Raw genomic sequence first — 26,428 nt, 5'->3', positions numbered from 1 at the left:
TCCCTTTTTTATTATGGCTTCTTTCTTATGTTCTTCAATTATTACTGTTGTTGTTTCGTTCCTGTAAATTCTAGCAAATGTTCTTCAATCTCTGTACTTGAACCCTAATTTTTTTTAAATGCTGAACATTTTATTCCAGTCTACGTTATCGAATGCCTTTTCTAGATCTATAAACGCGAAGTATGTTGGTTTGTTTTTCTTTAATCTTCTTTCTACTATTAATCTGAGCCCTACAATTGCTTCCTTTGTCCCTATATTTTTCCTGAAACCAAATTGGTCTTCTCTTAACATTTCTTCCACTCTCCTCCCAATTTTTCTATACAGAATTCTAGTTAAGATTTTTGATGCACGACTAGTTAAGCTAATTATTCTGTATTCTTCACATTTATCTGCTCCTGCTTTCTTTGGTATCATGATTATAACACTGATTTTGAAGTCTTGACGGAACTTCCCTTTTTCAAAAATATTAAACACCAGTTTGTATAATCATAGATAGTTTCCTCCCCTGCACTGCGCAGTAATTTCTGCAGTTATTCAATCTATTCCAGGAGTCTTTCTGCCATTCAAATCTTTTAATGCTCTCTTAAATTCAGAACCCAGTATTGTTTCTACCCTTTCATCCTCTTCAACTTCCTCTTTTTCCTGTACGACATCATTTCCTTCGTGTAATCTTCAATATATTCCTATATTCTACCCACCTATCGACTTTGCCTTATAAATCTTTGTATTATAAATCAGTGTACCATTTATGTTTAACACATTATTAGATTTTAATTTATGTACCCCAAAATTTTCCTTAACTTTCCTGTATGCTCCGTCTATTTTACCAATGCTCATTTCTCTTTCCACTTCTGAACACTTTTCTTTAATCCACCACTCTTCTTTCACTAGTTTGCACTTCCTGTTTATAGTATTTCTTAATTGTTGATAATTCCTTTTACTTTGTTCATCACTAGCATTCTCATGTTTTCTACGTTCATCCATCAGCTGCAATATATAGTCTGAAATCCAAAGGTTTTCTGTCAGTTCTCTGTGTTCCGCCTAAGTTTGCTTCTGTTGATTAAACGTTTCCTTTTTAACATTTTACCACTCTTCTTCTACATTTTCTACTTTATCTTTTTTACTCAGACCTCTTACAATGTCCTCCTCAACAATTTTCTTTACCTCCTCTTTCTCAAGCTTCTCTAAATTCCATCGATTCATCTGACACCTTTTCTTCAGGTTTACTACTCAGTCTACAATTCATTATCAATGTCTGCTCCAAGGTAAGCTTTGCAGTCGACGAGTTAATTTCTAAATCTTTGCTTATGCTTAACCATGATATAATCTATCTGATACTTTGCAGTATCACCTGGCTTCTTCCATATGTATATTCTTCTACAGGGTGTCTCATATAAAATGCAACCCAACCTTATATTGGTAGGTATTGAAATAATAAAAAGCCATGTGTAAATGTAAATGTAATTTTTATTATTACCATCCATTACCTTACATTTAGAGTAAATGTTGGAAGTGGCCGCCATCTTCTTGAATACAAGCTTCAATTCTTTTTACAGCGTTTCTTGCAACTTTTTTCAAAGTTTGTGGCTGGATATTTAATACAGCTTGTTCAATATTGACTTTCAATTGTTCAAGTGTTCGTGGTTTATTGCTGTAGGCTTTTTCTTTGAGGTAACCCCATAGAAAAAAATCTGCCGCAGTCAAATCTGGAGATCTTGGTGGCCACAAGTCTCAATTAATAACATGATTACCAAAGAATTCCTCAACAAAATCAAAAGTTGAACCTGCGTAGTGCGATGTCGCACCATCATGTTGTAGCCAGCAGTGTCTGTCTTCCTCTTCCAAGAGTGCAATGAACTGAAATAAAATATTCTGATACCGTTCTACATTAATGGTATACTCGAATAAAATAGGACCAATTATTTTATTCTGCGATATCACGCACCACACGTCCAACTTCTGCGGGTGTAATTTTTTTTCGTGATAAACGTGGGGATTTTCAGCACTTCAAATTCTACTGTTTTGGCTGTTTACGCAGCCATCCAAATGAAACCGTGCTTCATCTGTGAAAAATAACGAATCCATAACATTAATTCCCTCACTCAGAAATCGACGGAACCATAGACAATATTGTAGCCGTTTTTCTTTGTCAGGCTCAAGAAGTTGATAAACCGTTTGAATGCGATAAGGTCGTAATTGTAATTGTTTGGTCGCCCGATGAACAGTTGATTTAGACAAATTAATTTCAGCAGACAAACATCTGATCGATTTATTTGGTGAGGCGAGTAATCCGTCCTTGATTTCAGTGACTGTATCTGTATTCAACACTGACGCATATCTTTTGTGTTCATTGTTATTAACAGAACCAGTCTCTCTAAATTTTGCAACTAACCTTAATACTGATGTTTTGTTAGGAGCTGGTTTATCTGGGTACTTATGGCGAAACAAATCTTGCACTGCAACCACTAATTTCGTACTGAAGTACGACTCAACAATGAAAACACGTTCATCTAGCGAAAATACCATCTTGTCTCTATCAATACACCGAACTTTATGATTGCATTGTTGTTACTATCGGTAGTGTTCTACTGCGTCGCCGCGATGTTCAGATGTTGGATGAGTCCATTTCAGTAACGAGTAGGGGAGTAAGCTTGACTTTTGAAATTTCATAGATGAATGATTGATGGGTTGCGTTTTATATGGGACACCCTGTATTATGATTTTTAAAATGGGTGTTGGCAAATTATACTTCATGCAAAACTATAGGTCCGTTACCTCTTTCATTCTTTTTGCCCAGCCCATATTCACCCACAATATTTCCTTCCTTGGCTTTTCCAATGCTTGCTTGCATTCCAATCTCCAACTATTATTAAATTTTCATCCCCTTTTATGTGTTTAATTGCTTCGGCAATTTCTTCATATACACATTACCCAATCATCATGAACACTTGTAGGCATATAGACGTTAACAATTGTTGTCAGCTTAGGTTTTGATTTTATCCTTATTACAATGATTCTATCGCTATGCATTCTGAAATTCTCTATTCTCTTCCCTATCTTCTTGTTCATTATGAAACCTACTCCTGTTTGCCCTCTATTTGAAGCTGAGTTAATTATTCTAAAATCACCTGAGTAATTTTCCTCTTCCTTCCGAATCTAGCTAATTCCTACTACATACATTTAATCTATTCATTTCCCCCTTTAAATTTTCCAACCTACCAACCTTTTTTAGACTTCTAATATTCCACGCTCCGACTCATAGAATGTTATTTTTTAATTTTCTGGTGACCCCTTCGTTAGTAGTCCCCACCCAGAGATCCAAAAGGGGAACTAGTTTATTCCCATTCTATACTAATTTTATTTTGTGTATTACATTTTTCACTATAATAATTACAGCCAAACCCTTGTATGGGAACATTTTCAAGTTTAGAACTGTTTCATCAACACTGTAACCTTGCTCTGAGAATAATTTTATTTTAAGGTTTCAAGATTTTAATTTACAATCAACAGTAACAATTTATCAAAAAATAAACTTTACTGTATATACCATGATCTTTCTTCCAGCAATCTGACTTGCCAATACTTGCAGTGAAGCTAGTATCTCTGTTTGGACAAGGATTAAACTCAAGATTCTTTGTTAAATAAGAGGCCAGCTTTATGAGGATTCCTTATTTTATTTTCCTCAGTAAACCACAGAACCCAGTGCCTTTTCTACTTTAATAAAATATGAAATTTTCACAGATTTTTCATGTTCTAAAGATTTAGTTGACTTAGATGCTGTAAATTATTCTATCCTGTTTTTTGCTTCTTCTAATTATTTCACCAATTCCAAACTCTGCTGCCAATTCAGTAGCATTCTGAATCAGTGTTTAATCAACACTTTTAATGGTCAAGGACTGTCTGTTTAACTTTTAAAAAATGATGTCTATGTTTTAAGACATTTTATAATATGGTAAAAAACGTTTCATAACAATAAGAGCAAAAACTGTATTTGGACTGAAAAATTATGAAATTAGAGAATTTACAAAGAAAATATTAACTGAATACTGCAACCAATAATTTCTTCATTCAATGGTACATATATGAAGTCTAAATAAAAAAAATAATTAAATAAAAAAAATAACAAGGCCATTTACACAAAAAAGAAGCTGATGAATGACCACTTCCACAAAACAATGACAGTGACTTCCATAAACATCCTGCTTAATCCAAATTTTTCATACTCTGAATACGCAAAAGTCTCAACTGGTCTGAATTAATAAGGTTATATGGAAGATTAACTATGAATTAAAATTATCAAAGTTTTACAAGGTTTTACAAGTTTTACAAAAGAATCAAATAATTATACTTTAATTTATAGAAAAAAAATTGACACTTGACACATCTTTTATCAGATGATTATTATTATTTTACCTTAAAATTTATTTGCATAATATAATACTCACACTTTCAGTGTTTTCCAAGGTATGTTCTTGAAGCGCAAAATTCCGTGCACAATGCATCAAAATCTAAAAAAAAAAACACATTACAAAATTCAGTTAGGTTTTGGGAAACTTAAACCAATTTAGTAACAGAACACATTAAATAAAAATATTAAATTTTACATAAATGCCCATTTAAGTTTATTAACATATTTATATTTTACAACTAAAATTACGAACAGAGAATAAATATTAAAAAAATGGAAAAATTTTTAAATTACACTTTTTTGAAAAATAATTTTTATGACAAATTTCACAGGTCTTATTTTAAGGGTGAAGGACTAATGAATGGCCTTGGTTTAAGCCATATAAATGCTGTACACAACACCTCAAATAACATATAAACACAATACACACTTTTCAAAATTAATCAGTACACTAAACAAATTAGATCACTTAAAATTTACATCAGTACTAAATTACATGTTACATTTCTTTCATCACATAAACATCTAAACAATTCCCAATAAGGGAATAATAGATTGCATAATCAGAGAGTTACAAACCAACCCCACTTCAAGGGTAGGTTTCCTTGAGCATTGCTTTTATGGATCCAAGCTTCAAATATTTAAATAAACAACAACTGACACAAATAATTACATGAGACTGAGATTATTCTTATAATCTCAATATATAAAGGTATAGAATTTTTATGCTAAATTATGACAGACAGCATGTAGAACTATACTGTAGCTGGTATAGAATTGTGACAAAAAGTGGTAGCACTACCATTCTGAAAAATATGTGAAAACTGAATGTTATACAATATTTGCCAAACATTTCCATGTCAGCCTTGCTATCAGTTCTAAACAAATCTAATATTGCAGTTAACAAGTGTTTTCATAAGACTGATCTAAAAATAAATATTCAAGGCAAACAACTATGAATGAAATTTTGACATAGGAGATGCACATCTAACTTGCTCCTAGTAAAATCTTTCAAGAAACAATTAAAATTAGGCTATCATGCTCTATGGTGAAGTATGCTTAAAAGAAACTGAATCTGCTAACTTATAGTAGTGCTGTTTTTCATTAACTCAGAAAACTATAAAGTAAAAACAGATTATGGTATTATCAATTGATGGTTTCTTGCACATGCTATAATAAACAACAATTTTAAATATAATTATATTTCACGGATCATCTGTTATACACATAATCTTTATGAATAACAATTTCCAAATTACATGTTTCATTTGGGTTGCAAATTAAGGAGTCAAACATCAGGATATTAAACTGCCAAAAATTCTCACACACAGTTTGATAGTCAAAAATTCAAATAAAATCACTGATGTGTGGTTTCTGTTTTATATTGTTCAACGTGGAACTATGAGTGAAGCTGATATATGGGAACAGTTTAGTGAACACGAAACTGTAGTAAAAAATCATACACAATGCTTTGTTTATTTTTCACAAACTAATACCTCAACACAGTGTATTACAATTAAACCTTATTTTAAAACACCTTGGGCATATTATCAAGCTGTGCTGTGGTAAGATTACATAAAGTAAGGTTCAAAAGATATGCCTTTTTTTTCTTCATCCATTTTGTCAGGAAGATATGCTTTTACTAAATCTTATTAAAAAATAACTTTTATACAACAGTTTTTCTTCTTAAGTCCTTTGGAATGGAACAGATATTTTTAAATAACAACTGAGTAAACAAACTTTGATTTTTTTGTCTGATCCTTTTTCTGCTCTAATAACACGGGATGCAAACAGCGTTCTTAACATTTTGCTAAAATTTAAAACTTAGCAGAAATATTACTGAATATAATCCATGCCATAATAACATGAAGAGATGCCTTCCAGTGAGTAACGTTGGCAATTGGCCAAAAAATACTAATGTATTCTTCAAATTTTTTTAAACTATCTTTCTTCCTAGAGTTCCTACATTTTTGTAACCCTTGCTTACTGTTATTGTTAATGGCTTACCTGATCCTCATCAAGTTTCTAAAATCTTGCATAATACCTTCTAGTGTCTTTTCTCTCAACACTGCATGTCACATTAACTACAACCACAGAGTAAATGAATCTGATTAAGATTTTCACTACATTATTTAAAATTTTCAGATATTCTCCTCACTAACTTTCCCTACCACCTGTATCGATCTCTTTCGTTTACCACCATATCACGTCTCCCTGAAAATTATGTATACGACAGTACTGTATACCAATCCTTATTAAATTTACAAAAAAAAAAAAAAATGCCAAACATAACTTTAACTCATTTTCTATCTCTTTCCCTCTCAGGTAGTAGAAAAAATAATATGTATTATATAGTAAGTTAGCATTCGACAGTAGAGGTATTACCAGTTTTAGAGTTAGTTGAAAGTTAGTTTTGATTTTATTTGTGAAAGAAATAAGGAGCAGATAAAATGGGGCTAATTTGCAACATAAAATAAATAAATCTTAAACATTTTATAAATTGTTTTAAAGAAAATAATTCTGGGTTGAACACCCGGTTTAGTAAAACAATATTGTTAGTAATACAACAAGAAAAATTCTACATATTTTTATTCTCCCATCATTATTTATAGTGGTAAATTCTATCCAATTTTTTATTACACTTTTTTACTATTTACATTATTGCAATGACTACTGTTTTAACTTGACATCTGTTTCCTTCATCCATTTTCTGTCTACATTGAGAACAGAATGAAACAGACTTACACCTGTGTTACCAGGAACAGACTTGTATTTTACAACTGGCTAGAAGTGTTGTTGAATTTCTAGATGATTACAACTCAATAAGAACACAACAGTACAGGGCGTTTCATAATGTTCTTCGGAGTTTCGAAAATTCATCAACAACTATTTCACTCATAAGAATAAAACAAGTACTGTACGAAAGAAAGGGTACTTCAAATAGTTTTTTTCCACATATACTATGCAGTTAGTAAACCATTTGCTTGCTAGGCATCGACAGTAGAGAAGGTGGTTGCCACGGGTAGGAGAAGTCATTTTGTGCATTAGAATTTCACTTGTCAAAGTCGGTAATTTCTGTGCAACGTGTGTTTTGGTTGAAATTTCATAAGAAGCCACCAAGTGACAATTCAATTTGTGCATGGTATAAACAATTTGGTGAAACTGGTTGCTTGTGCAAGCAAAAATCAACCGGTCGTCCATCAACCTCAGAAGTTAATGTTGAATGTGTGTGTGCAAGTTTCATTTGCAGCCTGTCAAAATCGACTGCAGCTGCAGGCAGAGAATTAGGAATTCTGAAAACAACAGTGTGGAGAGTTCTCTGTAAACGTTTATTATGCAAACCGTACCATCTTCAATTAATCCAGCGTCTTTCTGATTGAGATAAAACACGTAGGCTCGATATTTGTTTACAGTTACAGGAAAAGATGTTGTTATATGAAGGTTTTTTACACAAGATAATTTTCAGCAATGAAGCTACTTTCCATAACGTGCAAGTTTGGGGAACTGAAAACCCAGACGCTTAAGTGGAACACATTCGGGATTCTCCGAAAGTAAATGTTTTTTGTGCGATCTCTTGTGAGGCAGTGTATGGGCCATTCTTTTTTATGGAAACGACAGTAACCGACATGATATACCTGGATATGTTACAATTATGGCTTATGCCTCAGCTACTCGAAGACTTCATTTTCAAGCAAGATGGTTGTCCTGCCCATTTTCATAACAAGGTTCAACAGTACCTTAACACAACATTACCCCAGCGCTGGATAGGACGTGCGTCTGAAGAAGACCAACACATTATGCTGTGGCCACCAAGATTACCAGATCTCACGCCATGTGATTTCTTTCTCTGGGGTTACATGAAAGATGTTTATCCCACCAATGCCGCACGATATCGCTGAGCTAAAGGATCGCATAATCCATGCAATCAACTCTATCGAAAATGACATGTTAGAACGAGTTTGGCAAGAGACTTTCGTGTTGATGTGTGCCGTGTCACCAGAGGAGCACATATTGAACAATTATAGATTTTAACAAAAACTATTTTTTATAGTTATTTTTATAGTAGAGTCCCTGCATCACCTTGTACAACTTTTATTTAGGTAAGTGAAATACTTTTTTTGTACTGAATTTTTGTAACTCTTAAGAACATTATGAAACGCCCTGTATTTGCTTTTATGCAATTTTATGTGTAAACCAGTAAAGAGATAGGCTACAGATGTAAATATATCTTCATGTACACTTTGTCAGTGGATCAAAGGTACTAAATTCTTATTGGTTCACTTCTGAGGAGGTATGAAAGTGGAACCTGCACCATACTCTCAACATAAAGAAAAGTAGCATGAGATGGGGTCCTACAGCAGTGAAGGAGTTACTAAGGAAAGAAGCTTTTCCATTTACAGTTTCTGCAGCTTATTGATATTAATTCAGCAATTTCAGGAATAACATTTCTAAAGTGAGCCCATAATAAGCATTCTAATAAAATACTCAGAAATGTCTGAACAGGAGATTGATTCATAAAGGTCTTCATCAGAATCCCAAATTCAGTTGAGTAAAGCTGTTTAAAGATCCTGTTATTTATTAGTGATTTAAAAATACATTACCAGAGAATAGTAACAATCTATACACAACTACGGTTCTTATTAAAGCTACTATGACAATATTTATTTTAAAGTAATTTGATTTGTTAGTGCATACAGTAGTCTGGAGAATCATCTGAATGAAGTTTGCTTTAAGGTGTTAATAAATGACAGTCAACTGGTTCAAATAACTGGTTAACTGGTCCAAACTTGGAAGAGTGATATAAACAGAAAGGAAGGATATTTTTAATCAAATGAGACACCTATCAAATGTAAGTAATCAAATGAGAGTCAATGCTTGTGCCATCTTTAAAACAAGAGTTACAGAATGTTTTAAATTGTAGGAAATATCTCCAAAACTTCTGTTCCACGGTAAATTTCCTGGTACCACAGTAGTTGGGAATTGCTCGAAATCTTATAATTATCTAGAAAACCTGTTAGGGCAAAAAAATTTCCTTTAATGTATAGCTTACAATTAGTTAAATAAAAGTAATTAATTTAATATTGTCTATAAAGAAAAGGTTGAGGTTACAGGGAGAAAGTTCGAAGCTGAAATAATACATGTCTTCAATTTCCTTTAAGAAAGGCACAATAATAATAAATAAAGTTAACTGAAATCTGTGTTTTAACACTAAAATGAATAAATTCTAACAGCATTTTAAATAAATCTATCCTGAAACAATAACCTTCCAAGCTTATATACATAAACCAAAAGTCCCTACACACCCCATCATAAATTGATAGGATGTTCCTGTCCACAAAACTAGCCCAATTCAAGGAGGTCATCAGAAAAGACACATAAATATTAACAAATATATAAAAACACAAATTTTATAGACAAAATAAAAAACACCATTTCACTTAACAACCCTGTAAAAAATTCTCAAACACAACATAAGTACCAAAAAGGATATATTTCAGAAACAACTAAAGTATTACACATTATCACAAAACAAGTTACTTTACATTCCAAAACAGTATTATGCACAGTGTGAGTGATTTCCTATGAGTTCTCCATTTGTAGCACCCTATCTAAACTCTTTTTTCAATTCATAAACAAAAAAATTAATTTATAATTCTAATCAGTACATAATAATACATCAAACAGATCACTTCAGGAGTGAGTAGGTAGGTTCTATGGATAAACAAAGAAACTGTTCGAGCACTGTTCCAAGAATTTCATCAATGCAAAGTGAATGTTTGCTCTTTACATTTATTAATAAATTTTAACTTCCTAAGTAACAATGACTGATTCAAAAAAAGCATTCCAGTTGAAGAATAATTTTATTTCCAAATCTGGTTTCATCTTTAATAATTCTCTACACAATTGTAACTTTATTGTTTGAATTGCATATTACATTCGGTTGATTTAATGTTTTAGCATAACAAATCTTTTTAGGATAAATTTGTGAATACTTTTTGCAAACTCGAACTTTTATAAATGAATAATTTTAGAAGTTTTCTGACATTTTTTGGGATTCCTTAGCTAAGAACTAGATTTTGTGATTCCTTTAATAATCCATAATTTTTTTTTATATTTAAACTGTTTCTTTTCTACAAAAAAGTTAAAAAGGCCTTCTGAAAAACATTAAGAATATAGTTAAATTTTGTCAACTTTATTATTTTGACTATTTGTTTCTAACAATAAGGTTCTCAAATTTCTAAATGAATATTAACTGATCACTCTTTTAAAAAATAAAAGTAACTATTACCTTATTATATGCTTTCATTAATAAATGCTGCTGCTGCAGTTTAAACAAAGAAGTATTCACCAAAAACAAACAAGTTATTCACAAAATAATATGTAGTAGGGTTCATCTTGTGTACTAAGACAACAAGGACAGTGTAAATAACTATTAGCGTAGTCTACATTTATAAAATATACCACAAACTAAGTTTTTGCAGATGACTATGAACACAAACAAATAGATTTACTTGAGCTAGCCATGACAGATAACAATCACCAAAAACAAATTCAAAATTGATATAAAACCAACAATGGTAGAACATCTCATTCACAACACCTAAGGCCACCCAACCTTACTTAAACTACCTGCTTTTAATAGTTTGATCCAGACACAGTAATCATATTTTTTCAATCAAAATTCAGGACAGGTCATAATCGTGATTTGTATAAACATAGACATCAACCATGAGCCATTCCCCCTTACAGTTGGGTCTTAAGTACATTAGACATATTGTAATTATATTATCTTATATATAATTTACTATAACATTAAGTCTATAAAATTATTATATAAATATACTCTGTATTAATTACTATATTATTAAGACAAAAAGAATTATTAGGCCTAAATTAAAATCAGTAATAACATTTTTATAAAAAACACATTTTATTAATTTTTATTTTGATAATTAACATTATTTATATTAAAGTAACTATTCAATAAGAGTTTTATTCTTTGTTTTACATTAATTAATCTTTAAATAAAAGAGTCTTTCAAAGTTTATTACACTTTATTCCGAGGTTATTCTACTTAATTATTAGTTGACAATGTTTTGCTTGAATCATACTTTTCTGAAAAAGAAGTCAGTTTATTTATTAGTGTTTTATAATTTTTTTGTACACCACTGGAGAGAATTTAGAATTGTTCATCTGAATAATTAAAATGGACTGTACGCATTCGATTGTCACTGGACTTATTAAACCCCCAAAAATGATTAATTATTGAAAACGTCCTCTCAACGGAAGCACATCTCCAGAAATGCGAGCACGAATTCACAATTTTTTTAAGTTTGGAACAGTTATCTTACGTTTATTGAGGTCCTTAAGAACTTCTAACTATCTCTGTTCAGTTGTTAGTTTTTGCTTTGCCCAATGTGCCAAGTGATCACCAGACAGGTAAGATTTAAATACACAGAACTCACTGAACATATCGTCAAATGACACAAACACTAAAGCATTTTGAAACAGTTTCAAACTGTGCGCTAAATATCTTCCAACAACTTGAGCTGCTGTTTTAAGTTTACCCATGGCAGTTGATTAATGCTTTTCAGATAAGGTTTACCCAAATCAAAGTAACTGAAGCAATTTTCATAAAAAGTGCAGGCTGTTTTCTTTATAAGCTGCAAATCACAAACATTTTCTACTTCTGATATCTTTTTCTGGAGCTCTTTAACTATGAGAGGAAGAAAATATACCTTTTTTCATTCTAAGTTTGAAAACACATGCAAATATTTGTTAGCTGTCTCAGGGGCAGACACTTTGTCCTCTTCCATTCTCTTGACATTTTCATTGAAGATAACTGCAACACTGTGTAGAAACCATAACCAAAACTTTACATTTCGATCTTAAAAAACATTTTTGAGACTGCTGGGGGATTTTTCATAGACAAAAGTACGCTTTGGTTTAATCATTTGTAGTACTCATTCAGCAGGCAGAAGTTTAAGCCAACATGTGTTAAGGTATGAAAGAAGTTTTTTATACACAACCTCCACAGTATCACAAAATTCCTTCAACTGGGCCACACAAGCAGAGTAGAAGTGGATAATTAAAAAAGCTTCACAATTGTAACCACAGCATCAACTGAAAGGTTTTCTGCTTCATTATTGATGCAATCATTGAGAACATGGGTCATACAACTAATTCTAATTAAATTTTTTTGCAACTTAAAGATAATTTCAGAAAAAATTCTTCAACCCAATCCTTTTAGTGCCTCAAAAATTGGTTTTTATATTGTCTGCCGACAAGACAATAACTTTATCTACAAGACTTTATTTTTAAAAATTGAAAATGCATATTCATTTAATCAACTGCTATTCTCTCCTGATAACATTTCAAGCTGAACATTTTTATGTTAATGCCAGCAATCCATGAAAATATCTAGCTACCATGGTAATTAATTAATCAGCTCAATAATTCAAAGAGTTGATCATTATTTAAAAACATGAAATTTTTGCTAACTCTTCTAATGTTCTCCTCTGCGTTTCAGGAGCTAAAACATTTTTCACCGTTGTCTCACTTCTAGTGCTTGCCAAAGAAAATTTAGTTTGAATAATTTACAAAGAATTTTGGATATGCAAGCTAATGATCTAAAGCTACATTTGTGATTTATCATGTAATAGGCAATCACTGCTTCTTCTTCCACGAGCTTAGTTTTATGTGAATTATCTTTAATAATAAATTTACTCATTGAAGAACTTGAGGCTATACTGCTAACTGCCACTTGATGTTTCTTGGATCTGAAGTGGACCTTTTTACATCTTTGTGACTAAATATGAACAAGATTAATTTTGCTACTGCACCATGTGCAAAATACTGCGTGTAGATTATTATGTCTTTTAAGAAAGGGAAAGTCTTTTTGTACGGCATCATTATGTTCCTTGCCTTTGTTAACTTTGTTGGCCATTTTAAATAAAAACCACAGTAACATAATAATAACTTGCACAAGATAGTACACACACTAGTTAATTAAAATGACTAAAAAAACAACTGCACAACAAAGAGATACAGATGCAATTGATAAAACTAATGCGTGGAAATGAGACTTGTTGGATGTTTATTAGATAGCACTTCAGATCAGAATGAATTGCTGAAATAAATGCTAATGCTATGTAGTACTAGTTAAACAATTATATTAGTGTAGCTTGCAGTGGTGAGGACTGGCAAAGGCAATAAAACTTTCCTACCAAATTAGTTACGATTTAAAACATATAAAGGGCACTTTTCAATGAAATTCAGTTCTTTCAACAGTTTTTTGGGACATCAGAACAAACTCCTGAAATTCAGGACATATGGTTACCATATCCACAGATGACTCGAACACATCCATGTCACTTGAAAACCATAACACTACAAAATAACTACACATAACTGGAGATACAGCAACTCATTATACTCATATATATAAGAAATATAAATGTAAAACAATGATAAACAAAACAGAAAATATAACACATTTACATACATAAACAAAGAAAATAGCAGATACATCTTAAAAAGTCTGCATACAATGTAACCTTCAAACAATAAACAAAACAATGCCTCAGGAATATGTGAACTAAACTGTTCTGATTGTACAATGTTCTATATTGTTAAAGTGAGGCAGTTTCAAGCAAACATATAATGAATGAGTGCTTAAAATAACTTCACGGGTATATAAAGCCAATATTTGTTAACACTTCATGGCTATAAATCAATCAAAAACTTATTCCAAATAAATATACAAAAAAAGTACTCATCTTTATACTGCTCAATATTATGAATGAAATATATACATACAAATCAAATAGAAATGGCATATTAAATGAAGAAGCACAATTCTATCTACTTTCCTTTTAGATACCTGTTAGTAATATATTTTTTGTAGACTTTATATAATAAATAGTTGCTGTTGTGCCAAATTTATACGTTTCGACTTTAATCAATAATGGATTTTTAGTATGAACAAAAGGAGATCATATTTTTATGTGGTTTTTTTTATATGCAAAAAATAAAATAAAAAAAAACAATTAAGACTTTTAATAACTTTAATACGTTAAATATTAATCTGAATTCAGTATTATCCTTAATTCTGTTTTCAGGCATTTAAGTTTTTGAATTCAGGATTAAATGAGAGAAAATAAGTCTTAAATTCAGAAGAGTTTATATTTTTATAACCGTGTAAGAACAGCAAACCTCTCTAACGCCTTCGCATTCTCAAATGACAGTAAAAACTAAAGCTTTTTGATTTTACTAGTTGAATTTCATTTCAATCAAGATTTGGAAGTTTATATTAAGTTACTTTAAGGTAAAAAATATGGAATTTATTTTATGACCGTCATTTTTTTCTTAATAAATACTGTCTGAAATTAAAAAATAAAAACTAGAGGAAAAGTGAAGAAAATTACCAATTCTTATCACTTTTTAACTGTAATTCAACGTCGCCACATCCTACTGAAACGAGGAAAAATTTCTAAAAATATGTCTTATTAATTGCTAAAACAAAAACTTCCTCATTGACCTCGTCAAATTTAGCCGTTTTCGGACCAGTTGTTTTCCATTGTTGGTCATTTTTAAAGTAATCGCTATTTCAGATAGTACTGATTATTTTAAAACGATTAAAAAAAACATAAACATCTATACATATAAATATAAACATTCTTATTCAATTTATCACATTATTAATTTTTATTTTATTTTACGGGCATCGACTTTTAAGGTCATTAGCTGTTGCCACATTCTTAAAAAGAGGTTAATATCACCATTAGGGCTGTCATATATAAGGTTGTAAAGGGCCCTTACATTTTATTTAAAAGTACAAAGGTTCACGGAACATTTAATCACAAAACACTAAACCAACACTTACAACTGTGAGGGGCTTAAAATTTAAAAAATAAAACACAAGTATATATATATATATATAAATGGAAATGATACCAATATCTCCTTTTAACCTGTCTCGCAAATTTTATTTAAGCATCCTCGGTGGCGACCAGAACCGCCGTTAAGCAGCACATCTGTTGAGAGATTTTTTAACACAACTAGAATTTACTTATAGACTTTTAAGAGGTCCACTGGCGTGTAAATAAGCAACTATTTTTTCTTCACTTCTATTTTTCAAATCAGCAGCAATATTATTTCTTAGTGGGAACCTCTTTCCAAGGTCCTCATATATGGTACACTCTTCCATTAGATGCTTAACTGTAAGTGTTTTATTACAAATACCGCACATTGGTCTTTCTTCGCCAGTTAAAAAATATAAATTTGTTATTCGCGGGTGACCGATTCTAAGTCTGGTGACAACCAACAATCACTTGTTCTCGGCGAGTCAACTTCACGTCGCTTTTCCATTTATACGGAGAAGTTTTAACTGAGTTTAATTTTGTTTAAATCTTCTCCAATCAGTATTCCACCTGTTTCTTACTGTGTAAGACAATTTTTAACATCTGCCACCCGTGCAGGAATTATATCAAAGTTATCACAGACTGTCGCCTTTTTGGCAGCTTCGTCTGCGCTTTCATATCCTGCGATACCAGCATGCCCTGAGGTCCACACAAATATGCATCGCTTTCCTCGTTGATTTAAAACGTACAAAATGGACAGGATGTTTGCAATTAGGACGTTCTTAGTATTCTTGTTCCGATTTGTAACAAGTACACTTACAGTCGGATCATATTAGCACTCTCTTTTCGCAGTAGTGTTCCGTGTATCAAAGAACTTGCTGTATTACAGTAAATTCTGCCGTATAAACACTGGCATTATCTGGCAGTTTTTAATTTCCTAAGTAACAATGACTGATTCAACAAAAGCATTCCAGTTAAAGAATGGTTTTATTTCCAAATCAGGATTCATTTTTAATAATTCTCTACACAATTGTAACTTTATTGTTTGAATTGCATATTACATTCGGTTGATTTAATGTTTTAGCATAACAAATCTTTTTAGGATAAATTTGTGAATACTTTTTGCAAACTCGAACTTTTATAAATGAATAATTTTAGAAGTTTTCTGACATTTTTTGGGATTCCTTAGCTAAGAACTAGATTTTGTGATTCCTTTAATAATCCATAATTTTTTTTTTATATTTAAACTGTTTCTTTTCTACAAAAAAGTTAAAAAGGCCTTCTGAAAAACATTAAGAATATAGTTAAATTTTGTCAACTTTATTATTTTGACTATTTGTTTCTAACAATAAGGTTCTCAAATTTCTAAATGAATATTAACTGATCACTCTTTTAAAAAATAAAAGTAACTATTACCTTATTATATGCTTTCATTAATAAATGCTGCTGCTGCAGTTTAAACAAAGAAGTATTCACCAAAAACAAACAAGTTATTCACAAAATAATATGTAGTAGGGTTCATCTTGTGTACTAAGACAACAAGGACAGTGTAAATAACTATTAGCGTAGTCTACATTTATAAAATATACCACAAACTAAGTTTTTGCAGATGACTATGAACACAAACAAATAGATTTACTTGAGCTAGCCATGACAGATAACAATCACCAAAAACAAATTCAAAATTGATATAAAACCAACAATGGTAGAACATCTCATTCACAACACCTAAGGCCACCCAACCTTACTTAAACTACCTGCTTTTAATAGTTTGATCCAGACACAGTAATCATATTTTTTCAATCAAAATTCAGGACAGGTCATAATCGTGATTTGTATAAACATAGACATCAACCATGAGCCATTCCCCCTTACAGTTGGGTCTTAAGTACATTAGACATATTGTAATTATATTATCTTATATATAATTTACTATAACATTAAGTCTATAAAATTATTATATAAATATACTCTGTATTAATTACTATATTATTAAGACAAAAAGAATTATTAGGCCTAAATTAAAATCAGTAATAACATTTTTATAAAAAACACATTTTATTAATTTTTATTTTGATAATTAACATTATTTATATTAAAGTAACTATTCAATAAGAGTTTTATTCTTTGTTTTACATTAATTAATCTTTAAATAAAAGAGTCTTTCAAAGTTTATTACACTTTATTCCGAGGTTATTCTACTTAATTATTAGTTGACAATGTTTTGCTTGAATCATACTTTTCTGAAAAAGAAGTCAGTTTATTTATTAGTGTTTTATAATTTTTTTGTACACCACTGGAGAGAATTTAGAATTGTTCATCTGAATAATTAAAATGGACTGTACGCATTCGATTGTCACTGGACTTATTAAACCCCCAAAAATGATTAATTATTGAAAACGTCCTCTCAACGGAAGCACATCTCCAGAAATGCGAGCACGAATTCACAATTTTTTTAAGTTTGGAACAGTTATCTTACGTTTATTGAGGTCCTTAAGAACTTCTAACTATCTCTGTTCAGTTGTTAGTTTTTGCTTTGCCCAATGTGCCAAGTGATCACCAGACAGGTAAGATTTAAATACACAGAACTCACTGAACATATCGTCAAATGACACAAACACTAAAGCATTTTGAAACAGTTTCAAACTGTGCGCTAAATATCTTCCAACAACTTGAGCTGCTGTTTTAAGTTTACCCATGGCAGTTGATTAATGCTTTTCAGATAAGGTTTACCCAAATCAAAGTAACTGAAGCAATTTTCATAAAAAGTGCAGGCTGTTTTCTTTATAAGCTGCAAATCACAAACATTTTCTACTTCTGATATCTTTTTCTGGAGCTCTTTAACTATGAGAGGAAGAAAATATACCTTTTTTCATTCTAAGTTTGAAAACACATGCAAATATTTGTTAGCTGTCTCAGGGGCAGACACTTTGTCCTCTTCCATTCTCTTGACATTTTCATTGAAGATAACTGCAACACTGTGTAGAAACCATAACCAAAACTTTACATTTCGATCTTAAAAAACATTTTTGAGACTGCTGGGGGATTTTTCATAGACAAAAGTACGCTTTGGTTTAATCATTTGTAGTACTCATTCAGCAGGCAGAAGTTTAAGCCAACATGTGTTAAGGTATGAAAGAAGTTTTTTATACACAACCTCCACAGTATCACAAAATTCCTTCAACTGGGCCACACAAGCAGAGTAGAAGTGGATAATTAAAAAAGCTTCACAATTGTAACCACAGCATCAACTGAAAGGTTTTCTGCTTCATTATTGATGCAATCATTGAGAACATGGGTCATACAACTAATTCTAATTAAATTTTTTTGCAACTTAAAGATAATTTCAGAAAAAATTCTTCAACCCAATCCTTTTAGTGCCTCAAAAATTGGTTTTTATATTGTCTGCCGACAAGACAATAACTTTATCTACAAGACTTTATTTTTAAAAATTGAAAATGCATATTCATTTAATCAACTGCTATTCTCTCCTGATAACATTTCAAGCTGAACATTTTTATGTTAATGCCAGCAATCCATGAAAATATCTAGCTACCATGGTAATTAATTAATCAGCTCAATAATTCAAAGAGTTGATCATTATTTAAAAACATGAAATTTTTGCTAACTCTTCTAATGTTCTCCTCTGCGTTTCAGGAGCTAAAACATTTTTCACCGTTGTCTCACTTCTAGTGCTTGCCAAAGAAAATTTAGTTTGAATAATTTACAAAGAATTTTGGATATGCAAGCTAATGATCTAAAGCTACATTTGTGATTTATCATGTAATAGGCAATCACTGCTTCTTCTTCCACGAGCTTAGTTTTATGTGAATTATCTTTAATAATAAATTTACTCATTGAAGAACTTGAGGCTATACTGCTAACTGCCACTTGATGTTTCTTGGATCTGAAGTGGACCTTTTTACATCTTTGTGACTAAATATGAACAAGATTAATTTTGCTACTGCACCATGTGCAAAATACTGCGTGTAGATTATTATGTCTTTTAAGAAAGGGAAAGTCTTTTTGTACGGCATCATTATGTTCCTTGCCTTTGTTAACTTTGTTGGCCATTTTAAATAAAAACCACAGTAACATAATAATAACTTGCACAAGATAGTACACACACTAGTTAATTAAAATGACTAAAAAAACAACTGCACAACAAAGAGATACAGATGCAATTGATAAAACTAATGCGTGGAAATGAGACTTGTTGGATGTTTATTAGATAGCACTTCAGATCAGAATGAATTGCTGAAATAAATGCTAATGCTATGTAGTACTAGTTAAACAATTATATTAGTGTAGCTTGCAGTGGTGAGGACTGGCAAAGGCAATAAAACTTTCCTACCAAATTAGTTACGATTTAAAACATATAAAGGGCACTTTTCAATGAAATTCAGTTCTTTCAACAGTTTTTTGGGACATCAGAACAAACTCCTGAAATTCAGGACATATGGTTACCATATCCACAGATGACTCGAACACATCCATGTCACTTGAAAACCATAACACTACAAAATAACTACACATAACTGGAGATACAGCAACTCATTATACTCATATATATAAGAAATATAAATGTAAAACAATGATAAACAAAACAGAAAATATAACACATTTACATACATAAACAAAGAAAATAGCAGATACATCTTAAAAAGTCTGCATACAATGTAACCTTCAAACAATAAACAAAACAATGCCTCAGGAATATGTGAACTAAACTGTTCTGATTGTACAATGTTCTATATTGTTAAAGTGAGGCAGTTTCAAGCAAACATATAATGAATGAGTGCTTAAAATAACTTCACGGGTATATAAAGCCAATATTTGTTAACACTTCATGGCTATAAATCAATCAAAAACTTATTCCAAATAAATATACAAAAAAAGTACTCATCTTTATACTGCTCAATATTATGAATGAAATATATACATACAAATCAAATAGAAATGGCATATTAAATGAAGAAGCACAATTCTATCTACTTTCCTTTTAGATACCTGTTAGTAATATATTTTTTGTAGACTTTATATAATAAATAGTTGCTGTTGTGCCAAATTTATACGTTTCGACTTTAATCAATAATGGATTTTTAGTATGAACAAAAGGAGATCATATTTTTATGTGGTTTTTTTTATATGCAAAAAATAAAATAAAAAAAAACAATTAAGACTTTTAATAACTTTAATACGTTAAATATTAATCTGAATTCAGTATTATCCTTAATTCTGTTTTCAGGCATTTAAGTTTTTGAATTCAGGATTAAATGAGAGAAAATAAGTCTTAAATTCAGAAGAGTTTACATTTTTATAACCGTGTAAGAACAGCAAACCTCTCTAACGCCTTCGCATTCTCAAATGACAGTAAAAACTAAAGCTTTTTGATTTTACTAGTTGAATTTCATTTCAATCAAGATTTGGAAGTTTATATTAAGTTACTTTAAGGTAAAAAATATGGAATTTATTTTATGACCGTCATTTTTTTCTTAATAAATACTGTCTGAAATTAAAAAATAAAAACTAGAGGAAAAGTGAAGAAAATTACCAATTCTTATCACTTTTTAACTGTAATTCAATGTCGCCACATCCTACTGAAACGAGGAAAAATTTCTAAAAATATGTCTTATTAATTGCTAAAACAAAAACTTCCTCATTGACCTCGTCAAATTTAGCCGTTTTCGGACCAGTTGTTTTCCATTGTTGGTCATTTTTAAAGTAATCGCTATTTCAGATAGCAATGATTATTTTAAAACGATTAAAAAAAACATAAACATCTATACATATAAATATAAACATTCTTATTCAATTTATCACATTATTAATTTTTATTTTATTTTACGGGCATCGACTTTTAAGGTCATTAGCTGTTGCCACATTCTTAAAAAGAGGTTAATATCACCATTAGGGCTGTCATATATAAGGTTGTAAAGGGCCCTTACATTTTATTTAAAAGTACAAAGGTTCACGGAACATTTAATCGCAAAATACTAAACCAACACTTACAACTGTGAAGGGCTTAAAATTTAAAAAATAAAACACAAGTATATATATATATATATATAAATGGAAATGATACCAATATCTCCTTTTAACCTGTCTCGCAAATTTTATTTAAGCATCCTCGGTGGCGACCAGAACCGCCGTTAAGCAGCACATCTGTCGAGAGATTTTTTAACACAACTAGAATTTACTTATAGACTTTTAAGAGGTCCACTGGCGTGTAAATAAGCAACTATTTTTTCTTCACTTCTATTTTTCAAATCAGCAGCAATATTATTTCTTAGTGGGAACCTCTTTCCAAGGTCCTCATATATGGTACACTCTTCCATTAGATGCTTAACTGTAAGTGTTTTATTACAAATACCGCACATTGGTCTTTCTTCGCCAGTTAAAAAATATAAATTTGTTATTCGCGGGTGACCGATTCTAAGTCTGGTGACAACCAACAATCACTTGTTCTCGGCGAGTCAACTTCACGTCGCTTTTCCATTTATACGGAGAAGTTTTAACTGAGTTTAATTTTGTTTAAATCTTCTCCAATCAGTATTCCACCTGTTTCTTACTGTGTAAGACAATTTTTAACATCTGCCACCCGTGCAGGAATTATATCAAAGTTATCACAGACTGTCGCCTTTTTGGCAGCTTCGTCTGCGCTTTCATATCCTGCGATACCAGCATGCCCTGAGGTCCACACAAATATGCATCGCTTTCCTCGTTGATTTAAAACGTACAAAATGGACAGGATGTTTGCAATTAGGACGTTCTTAGTATTCTTGTTCCGATTTGTAACAAGTACACTTACAGTCGGATCATATTAGCACTCTCTTTTCGCAGTAGTGTTCCGTGTATCAAAGAACTTGCTGTATTACAGTAAATTCTGCCGTATAAACACTGGCATTATCTGGCAGTTTTTAATTTCCTAAGTAACAATGACTGATTCAACAAAAGCATTCCAGTTAAAGAATGGTTTTATTTCCAAATCAGGATTCATTTTTAATAATTCTCTACACAATTGTAACTTTATTGTTTGAATTGCATATTACATTCGGTTGATTTAATGTTTTAGCATAACAAATCTTTTTAGGATAAATTTGTGAATACTTTTTGCAAACTCGAACTTTTATAAATGAATAATTTTAGAAGTTTTCTGACATTTTTTGGGATTCCTTAGCTAAGAACTAGATTTTGTGATTCCTTTAATAATCCATAATTTTTTTTTTATATTTAAACTGTTTCTTTTCTACAAAAAAGTTAAAAAGGCCTTCTGAAAAACATTAAGAATATAGTTAAATTTTGTCAACTTTATTATTTTGACTATTTGTTTCTAACAATAAGGTTCTCAAATTTCTAAATGAATATTAACTGATCACTCTTTTAAAAAATAAAAGTAACTATTACCTTATTATATGCTTTCATTAATAAATGCTGCTGCTGCAGTTTAAACAAAGAAGTATTCACCAAAAACAAACAAGTTATTCACAAAATAATATGTAGTAGGGTTCATCTTGTGTACTAAGACAACAAGGACAGTGTAAATAACTATTAGCGTAGTCTACATTTATAAAATATACCACAAACTAAGTTTTTGCAGATGACTATGAACACAAACAAATAGATTTACTTGAGCTAGCCATGACAGATAACAATCACCAAAAACAAATTCAAAATTGATATAAAACCAACAATGGTAGAACATCTCATTCACAACACCTAAGGCCACCCAACCTTACTTAAACTACCTGCTTTTAATAGTTTGATCCAGACACAGTAATCATATTTTTTCAATCAAAATTCAGGACAGGTCATAATCGTGATTTGTATAAACGTAGACATCAACCATGAGCCATTCCCCCTTACAGTTGGGTCTTAAGTACATTAGACATATCGTAATTATATTATCTTATATATAATTTACTATAACATTAAGTCTATAAAATTATTATATAAATATACTCTGTATTAATTACTATATTATTAAGACAAAAAGAATTATTAGGCCTAAATTAAAATCAGTAATAACATTTTTATAAAAAACACATTTTATTAATTTTTATTTTGATAATTAACATTATTTATATTAAAGTAACTATTCAATAAGAGTTTTATTCTTTGTTTTACATTAATTAATCTTTAAATAAAAGAGTCTTTCAAAGTTTATTACACTTTATTCCGAGGTTATTCTACTTAATTATTAGTTGACAATGTTTTGCTTGAATCATACTTTTCTGAAAAAGAAGTCAGTTTATTTATTAGTGTTTTATAATTTTTTTGTACACCACTGGAGAGAATTTAGAATTGTTCATCTGAATAATTAAAATGGACTGTACGCATTCGATTGTCACTGGACTTATTAAACCCCCAAAAATGATTAATTATTGAAAACGTCCTCTCAACGGAAGCACATCTCCAGAAATGCGAGCACGAATTCACAATTTTTTTAAGTTTGGAACAGTTATCTTACGTTTATTGAGGTCCTTAAGAACTTCTAACTATCTCTGTTCAGTTGTTAGTTTTTGCTTTGCCCAATGTGCCAAGTGATCACCAGACAGGTAAGATTTAAATACACAGAACTCACTGAACATATCGTCAAATGACACAAACACTAAAGCATTTTGAAACAGTTTCAAACTGTGCGCTAAATATCTTCCAACAACTTGAGCTGCTGTTTTAAGTTTACCCATGGCAGTTGATTAATGCTTTTCAGATAAGGTTTACCCAAATCAAAGTAACTGAAGCAATTTTCATAAAAAGTGCAGGCTGTTTTCTTTATAAGCTGCAAATCACAAACATTTTCTACTTCTGATATCTTTTTCTGGAGCTCTTTAACTATGAGAGGAAGAAAACCATAACACTACAAAATAACTACACATAACTGGAGATACAGCAACTCATTATACTCATATATATAAGAAATATAAATGTAAAACAATGATAAACAAAACAGAAAATATAACACATTTACATACATAAACAAAGAAAATAGCAGATACATCTTAAAAAGTCTGCATACAATGTAACCTTCAAACAATAAACAAAATAATGCCTCAGGAATATGTGAACTAAACTGTTCTGATTGTACAATGTTCTATATTGTTAAAGTGAGGCAGTTTCAAGCAAACATATAATGAATGAGTGCTTAAAATAACTTCACGGGTATATAAAGCCAATATTTGTTAACACTTCATGGCTATAAATCAATCAAAAACTTATTCCAAATAAATATACAAAAAAAGTACTCATCTTTATACTGCTCAATATTATGAATGAAATATATACATACAAATCAAATAGAAATGGCATATTAAATGAAGAAGCACAATTCTATCTACTTTCCTTTTAGATACCTGTTAGTAATATATTTTTTGTAGACTTTATATAATAAATAGTTGCTGTTGTGCCAAATTTATACGTTTCGACTTTAATCAATAATGGATTTTTAGTATGAACAAAAGGAGATCATATTTTTATGTGGTTTTTTTTATATGCAAAAAATAAAATAAAAAAAAACAATTAAGACTTTTAATAACTTTAATACGTTAAATATTAATCTGAATTCAGTATTATCCTTAATTCTGTTTTCAGGCATTTAAGTTTTTGAATTCAGGATTAAATGAGAGAAAATAAGTCTTAAATTCAGAAGAGTTTATATTTTTATAACCGTGTAAGAACAGCAAACCTCTCTAACGCCTTCGCATTCTCAAATGACAGTAAAAACTAAAGCTTTTTGATTTTACTAGTTGAATTTCATTTCAATCAAGATTTGGAAGTTTATATTAAGTTACTTTAAGGTAAAAAATATGGAATTTATTTTATGACCGTCATTTTTTTCTTAATAAATACTGTCTGAAATTAAAAAATAAAAACTAGAGGAAAAGTGAAGAAAATTACCAATTCTTATCACTTTTTAACTGTAATTCAATGTCGCCACATCCTACTGAAACGAGGAAAAATTTCTAAAAATATGTCTTATTAATTGCTAAAACAAAAACTTCCTCATTGACCTCGTCAAATTTAGCCGTTTTCGGACCAGTTGTTTTCCATTGTTGGTCATTTTTAAAGTAATCGCTATTTCAGATAGCACTGATTATTTTAAAACGATTAAAAAAAACATAAACATCTATACATATAAATATAAACATTCTTATTCAATTTATCACATTATTAATTTTTATTTTATTTTACGGGCATCGACTTTTAAGGTCATTAGCTGTTGCCACATTCTTAAAAAGAGGTTAATATCACCATTAGGGCTGTCATATATAAGGTTGTAAAGGGCCCTTACATTTTATTTAAAAGTACAAAGGTTCACGGAACATTTAATCACAAAACACTAAACCAACACTTACAACTGTGAAGGGCTTAAAATTTAAAAAATAAAACACAAGTATATATATATATATATAAATGGAAATGATACCAATATCTCCTTTTAACCTGTCTCGCAAATTTTATTTAAGCATCCTCGGTGGCGACCAGAACCGCCGTTAAGCAGCACATCTGTCGAGAGATTTTTTAACACAACTAGAATTTACTTATAGACTTTTAAGAGGTCCACTGGCGTGTAAATAAGCAACTATTTTTTCTTCACTTCTATTTTTCAAATCAGCAGCAATATTATTTCTTAGTGGGAACCTCTTTCCAAGGTCCTCATATATGGTACACTCTTCCATTAGATGCTTAACTGTAAGTGTTTTATTACAAATACCGCACATTGGTCTTTCTTCGCCAGTTAAAAAATATAAATTTGTTATTCGCGGGTGACCGATTCTAAGTCTGGTGACAACCAACAATCACTTGTTCTCGGCGAGTCAACTTCACGTCGCTTTTCCATTTATACGGAGAAGTTTTAACTGAGTTTAATTTTGTTTAAATCTTCTCCAATCAGTATTCCACCTGTTTCTTACTGTGTAAGACAATTTTTAACATCTGCCACCCGTGCAGGAATTATATCAAAGTTATCACAGACTGTCGCCTTTTTGGCAGCTTCGTCTGCGCTTTCATATCCTGCGATACCAGCATGCCCTGAGGTCCACACAAATATGCATCGCTTTCCTCGTTGATTTAAAACGTACAAAATGGACAGGATGTTTGCAATTAGGACGTTCTTAGTATTCTTGTTCCGATTTGTAACAAGTACACTTACAGTCGG

The 26,428-nt window shown here is 30.8% G+C and overlaps 1 protein-coding gene across 1 annotated transcript in view; it reads right to left on the bottom strand.

The window, feature by feature from the left end:
* The window catches only part of BORCS7 (BLOC-1 related complex subunit 7), a 46,812-nt gene that overhangs the window by 10,909 nt on the left and 9,475 nt on the right, over window positions 1-26,428 (bottom strand). Inside the window, exon 2 of the mRNA XM_075376036.1 lies at window positions 4,446-4,508. Coding sequence (XP_075232151.1) covers window positions 4,446-4,508 — 63 coding nt within the window. The remainder of the gene's footprint in view (window positions 1-4,445; window positions 4,509-26,428) is intronic.

The sequence above is a fragment of the Lycorma delicatula genome, chromosome 1 (genome assembly GCF_047948215.1).
Source record: "Lycorma delicatula isolate Av1 chromosome 1, ASM4794821v1, whole genome shotgun sequence".
Classification (NCBI taxonomy): Eukaryota; Metazoa; Arthropoda; class Insecta; order Hemiptera; family Fulgoridae; genus Lycorma; species Lycorma delicatula.
Note: the sequence above shows the minus strand (reverse complement) of the source record. Positions and strands in the feature narration are given on the sequence as shown.